The sequence below is a fragment of the Leptinotarsa decemlineata genome, unplaced genomic scaffold, assembly GCF_025532065.1.
Source record: "Leptinotarsa decemlineata unplaced genomic scaffold, Ldec_3_MD MMD2_tig00026354_RagTag_RagTag, whole genome shotgun sequence".
Lineage (NCBI taxonomy): Eukaryota > Metazoa > Arthropoda > Insecta > Coleoptera > Chrysomelidae > Leptinotarsa > Leptinotarsa decemlineata.
In genome coordinates, this window is record NW_027412702.1 from 23,427,936 (window position 1) to 23,434,315 (window position 6,380).

Below are 6,380 nucleotides of genomic sequence, written 5' to 3' on the forward strand. Positions count from 1 at the left end.
GAATAACCAATTTGCCACATTTCTTATAAAACTCAAAAGTAAAATGAATAATTATTTGCTTAACTCATTCGGTTCACAAAATCGCCTTGTATTTTATCATTTCAGCTAGGATTCTGTTGAATAGCCTATGGTGGAGTCATATGACCATTCAAACACAGATCTGCGAAAGTAAATAATATAGAAGAGAATAGCTAAATTTCAAGGACACGGGTCAATTAGTAGCAACAAAAAATAAATTAACTGAAGATTACTGAGTATGAACTTATTTGAACCGTCAAGCCGTTATCAAAAAGGATTCTGTGTGAATCTATGAATATATCAGAATTTAAGCGGATCTTATGTAACAAATCATCTAAAAGAACAATTCGTTCGGGACAGTCTCAACTCCCTACACCGTAGGTTGATGGACAGACACCTTTCAGAAAACAACTACTTCCCTGGCTAATACCACGAACGGCGTTGGATTATATCCGACAGGTGTCAGTGCAGGATTCTTCCACTGAAGTTATTCCTGCATATGCTGTTGGCGATACAACTGCCGCAATAGATTTTCAATTATTGAAACACACTTGCACACCGGTTTCGGGCTGTTTGGCCACTAGTCAGTACAAGGTAGTGTCTATCATCAAAAGTTGATAATTTCCGATAACTGAAAATTGAATTCCTTCTGAGAATCATTCCTCGAATTAGGCTGAAGCGGACAACAAACAACAGGTTTGCAATCACCCCATCTGCCTGTGAACGAGGTAACCAAACGCATAGGTATCCGAAATTTGACCAATTCCTAATATAAGGAAAAAAACCGTTTCATGTATAGTCAGTGGGCATGCTTGAAGACTGGCTATAAATCGAATAATCTAAAAGAACAATTCATTCAGGCCAATCTGATATAATCCTGTGGTGCTAGCCTGAACAAATTCTGGACTCGACTGTCCCTAAATGTTAAGCCTATAGGTGAAGAAAGTCGATGACATCTCTTCTTACGAATACGCCATCTAGAGGACCGACAGAGAACAAATGTCATCGGCAGAACTTGGTTTTGCAACTCTGCCTTGGAGTGTCTCGTTTATCTTTGATATTCGAGGATAGAGTTCGCATTTGTGGTTCAACCATAGTAAAAATCAATCAGTAAGTCCACTCCCACTACTTTCATTCATAAATTCACAAAGTTCTCGGTAACCTCGAAACGAAGTGAGGAGCTAATTTCGTTGTTCTGCCACAGGCGTGCACTCATATAAAAACGAAATTTAAGGATATTATAGAAGATTTTGTGGTAAGTTACTTATAACCAACTACAAAAACTAAAAACAACAATAACAATAGCGAATAAACCAGACACAATATCAATTTCCGACCGTTTATTATAACTAATATGATGTCCGTGGTACCGTCAAATCCTTCGATACTACAGCACTAAACCCCGGCAACTCGGGCGGATCACGTGGTGAGATAGTCTAGTGAAAATTCAAACCGTTTCAATAAAGAAAGGGATATTTTTGGTTCTCTGTTCACAGATGAATATTTATTAGCCGACTATTTACCTAAATTTCAACATCTAGACGCTATGCTTCAAATGATGTAACACAAATTATTTTTGTGGATATGTCACAATTTCGTTTCCATAATAATTGTTTTAGTACGCTAAAGGCATGATTCATGTCAATAAAAACTCTCGCGGGTTAACCTATATATGGCACACTGCTTTACCTGCTCTTTTGAAAGTGAAGAAATATTCGTGACTACAATGTCTTCATTATCAAGATCATCATAGTCATTAACAATTTCATGCTGATTCGTTGATATATTCGATCGGTTTATTTTTTATCAGCCCACATTTGTTAAACTAGGACGACAAGTCCTATAAATCACGCAGAGGCGAAATGAAGAAAATAATTTGTGAAAAGATCATGATAAAGTTTTTCCTTGCCTACTGTAGTTAAGTAAGTTACCGAATATATAGAGTGTACCTACTAACCGGTATAACTTTTCATTTGGCGATTCATTTCTAAGGCGATTTTTTAATTTCAAATGAACCAGTAAGATTGAAAAATGAAAATGTTTTTATTTTGTTATTCCAAAACTATTTATGTATTAATACAATAATACTGTTTGATGATTAGTATGATCAAAAAAGTTTCTGAGTTTGAAAAGTTTTCAAATCCGAATTAACTACAAGGAATGTACTTTTTTTATTCCAATCGCGAAAAATATCTCACAATAATCTTTGAACCACCTTCATTCCTAAGACTGGATTTCAAATAAAAGATGGATTGATCTTGAAGGGATTGAAATTAGATTTTCACATATTTTCTCAATATAGGTACTGCACTCTTTATTCTTCATGAAATCAAGAGATCCAACGTACCTACTTAAGTATTCCATTCGCAGAGGCTTCAGGAAAACGATTCTTGTTCCATCTAAGATACAAAGTGAAAGAATTTCCATATTATAGTTCATGAATTAAAGATCATAATAAAATACGAGCGGCAGAATTCGATTCTTCCACCATCTAGCGGCATATGTACAAAGTTGGGTCAGTCTCATTTTTCGCGTCAAGAGTTTTTGATAAAACAAATACGTCATGGATTTTCATCAAATATCGGTCGATTCCATCACACATCCCTATATCCCTTTTTGGAACCATCTAATGATACAGCATTGATACCTAGCAAATAAAACAGTTATCAATTCAGACCAAACACTTCATATAATCACGATCGAACACCGATAAATTACAGTAAATACATGTCTTCTTCTTTATATTTCGAATATCAGTGACACCAATCATAAAAACCTGAAACTGAGTGAAACATGTAAGAACATTTTATTGTGAATACGATCAATTGGCACACAAACCACTGGCCCACCGCACTGAAGCACCGAACTAGAAGAAATAAAAATTATAAATGTACCTTTTGTATGAAATATAAAATCACACAATTTGCCTCATTGGCAATACTGGAATTATACCATCATAAGAGTTATGTGCAACAGTGCAATAGTAAAATTCGGAACTTTCTCAACATTCGCTCATTTTCTATTCGACATGCACACTGTAAACACATTTCTGAATTTCATGACTTTTCGGATGTTCTTTCGAAATTTCTATTAATGGAGACGTTATGAAATATCGACTTAGTGTTGGCAGGTTGGCACCATTGACACAGATTGATTCAATATTTTATAATGAACAAATAAGAAAATAGGACATATTATTGTTCAAATTGTCAGTTGTCACAACCACCGTATAGAAGTAAATCACCCACAACTTATCAATTAATAATAAAGATGGGTGATGACCCATATGCTTCGGTCGCGAAGGGGAAGCTCAAATTGAAGACGGATACAACTATAAAGAAAAAGAAAAAAAAGAAAAATCAAAAGCTACTGGAACAGGTAACCAAGACACTAGAAACGGAAGATCTTCAGAAATCCGAAGAATCCAAACCTAAACAGACCAAAACTAAAGCTGAATTGGCTTTTCTACAGCAACAGGAAAAAATGGTAAATTATAATTTTATTTCACTTGGGAGTAAATCTAATTCCCAACAATACATGACTAATTTTATACACAGCTTTGCTCATCTCGAAAAGAGAGTTGAAGTTATATTTGGTTCTCTTCTATGTGTACTTTTCAATAGATTGAAGCCTATGACACTTTCGATCTCCTCAAGAAGTTGGTGAAACTATTTCAAATATTCAAGAAAGACAGGTATATGTTCAATTTCGTTTCAACTTTCTAGGCATAGTTCTTAGTCTCAGTAAAGTATCCAAAAACACTCTCGTTGATTTGTTTTAATCAAACTCTTAGTTCTTAGACTTAAGATGTGTGTTGTATAAACCTGCTATTAAGTACCAAAAATGATCCCAGTGTCTCAAATACTTTTGATATCAATAATCTCAACTAACTTTTCGTCTACTTTTGCATGAAATTCTTTAAAAACTATGTTCATTGTAAATTTGAAGTTGTAATAAGTATACTTTCTTTTTTTCAGAAAACTAAACGCATATTAGATAAGGCATCACAAACTCACAAGGAAAGAGTAGAAAAATTCAATCAACATCTAGATAGTCTCACAGAACATTTTGATATTCCAAAAGTATCTTGGACAAAATGATGGGATTTGTTTAATTTCAATGATTGTGGGATAATTATGCTGATAATCTAGAAAGTGGCAGGGAGTACTTTATATTTTGTGAATAATGTTCACAATATAATCAACAAACATACTTGACACAGCTATGATACTTGTAATAGAATAAATTTATTTATCGACATTCAGTGTTTTACTTACCTAATTCTAATAATGGTATACTAACACCAACATTAGTGAAATCGATGCCACTTCTGAAGAGTTGCTGGCATATATGAAAAAGTTGTGATATGTATTGATGCAGTTGAGTTGTATGTTGTTTTCAATGAATGAAACGGTCCTGGAGGCCATATAGACTCGTCATAGCAATATTAGGTAAATGGGCTTACAAAAAATTATTACAATTTATAAGACTAGTTTATTCTTTATTGATTGCAGATGAATCATAATCTTCATGTTCTGTTAACATCAGTCACAATTTCAGATATATTCAACATTAATCTTTTGGGCTTCCAGCTACAACTAATAATTGGAATGCTTAAAATTATTATTATGTATCAAATATATTATTTATGTACATTAACAAATGTCAACCGATTAATTTTCTAAAATTCTTCAACAGCCTTTCGAACGATTTTTTTAAGACACATTTTGAAACTACTGTAAGAAAACCTATCATCCAATCTATCTCTTCCTCTTGCTCCCATTTCTTTAATATTATCTTTCAACACCCTGTACATAAAGTCAGCCAAACTATCAGAATTTGGCTCACAGAGGTATCCTGTTACTCCATGGTCAACTGTTTCACGAGGGCCCCCGCTGTTGACAGCAATCACAGGTTTAGATACCAACATTGCTTCAAGAGGGACTATTCCAAAATGTTCTTTCACTGGAGTATATACAAGACAAGAACATGAGTTGAGTAGTTCAGCCTTGAGATTATCATTTGGAGACTTAAGAAATATCACTTTATCTTCTAAACTTTTTTCTTTGGTTAATGTAACAAGTTCCAGGAAAGTTTCTGCATTGATCCTCGACTGTGGGTCAAATCCTCCAGCGACCAGAAGGAAAATTTTGTCCCATTCCTCTCTTGAAACAATATTTTTTAGTTGTGTCATGGCTAATATAGCTAATTCAAGTTTCTTAGCAGGATGAAAACGATTTAGGGACAGAAATACAAACTTGTTTTGACTGTTACTTTGGATTTCTGGCACTAGTTTTTCTATAGGCTTCATTGTTCTCAATTGTGCCACAGTTTTTTGGTAGGAATTTGCTATAGTGGGGTACAAAATGTGAATTGACTTTTTTATATCAGGGAACGTCTTTCGAAATACGGAAGCGGTATATTGGCTGTTGACTAGAATTATATCAGCTTGACCGGTGGCTTTCATTTCAAGCCAGTCAATGGGTTTCCTATAAATTTTCTTTAGCTCACCACCAGGAGCACTAGCAAGCAAGTCAGGATGATGACAATAGTAAATAACTTTCTCATTAGCCAATTTCAGAAATGGATTTGCTATTGGAATTAAATCTGTGAAGTACAGGTCAGGTTTATTCTCGTCTCTCATGAATAGAATGTATACTATGGACAAATATATCATCCTTATATAGGCACATAACGCTTGGAATTTTCCAAATATGCTCCTGGGCAACCAATCTCCATAAACTTCTACAGGAAAATCACCATTTTTGAGTTCATCAAATGCATGACTTTTGTCAAAATGATTTGAGATGAACCTCACTTGGTGACCATCAAGAGATAAGGCACTTGCAATGTCCAGAATCAGTCTTTCAGCGCCTCCTATTCCAAGATCGGGATGTATGAAAGCAATTTTCAGTTTTTTGTCACTATTCATTTTTCAAGACTTATTTATGGACTATTTAAATTTAACACATCATACTTTCCCACTTGAAGTGTTTCTTAGTTTCTTCCATTATCAATGAGGGAATGAGGTTAGATTTATATCAAATGTCAATAACAGTGACAACTGTAAAGAGAGAACATCGGGTGAAACAAATTAAAAAAGAATAGACACCTTAACGTCGCTATGAGGTCACGATGTTTTAAGTTACATATTTTTATCGTGCACATAAGAAATTATAAAAATCACTTGATACAGATACAATTCTGGATTGACAGTTTTTATTTATTCGAACATAAAAAAAGTGGAACTTCGTGAGAGCTATATTCGGAGTTTACTTTATCAAATTTCAAAATATACGACTAATAAGTATGATTGAATGAGGTTGTCGAACCTGAGAGTAACCATATTTGCACATGGGCAC

General features: G+C 34.2%; 2 protein-coding genes across 2 annotated transcripts; one reads left to right on the forward strand and one right to left on the reverse strand.

Moving 5' to 3' along the window:
- The first annotated feature begins 3,084 nt into the window (after nucleotides 1-3,084).
- Nucleotides 3,085-4,278, forward strand: LOC111502250 (protein FAM32A-like). The gene is made up of 2 exons (XM_023156266.2): nucleotides 3,085-3,504; nucleotides 3,996-4,278. Exons 1-2 carry the CDS (start codon nucleotides 3,289-3,291, stop codon nucleotides 4,116-4,118), a joined length of 339 nt encoding a protein of 112 aa, XP_023012034.1. The 5' UTR covers nucleotides 3,085-3,288; the 3' UTR covers nucleotides 4,119-4,278.
- A 220-nt stretch (nucleotides 4,279-4,498) lies between these two features.
- Nucleotides 4,499-6,073, reverse strand: Alg2 (alpha-1,3/1,6-mannosyltransferase Alg2). Its single transcript, XM_023156279.2, has one exon. It carries the CDS (start codon nucleotides 5,948-5,950, stop codon nucleotides 4,700-4,702), a length of 1,251 nt encoding a protein of 416 aa, XP_023012047.2. The 5' UTR covers nucleotides 5,951-6,073; the 3' UTR covers nucleotides 4,499-4,699.
- Nucleotides 6,074-6,380: the final 307 nt, after the last annotated feature.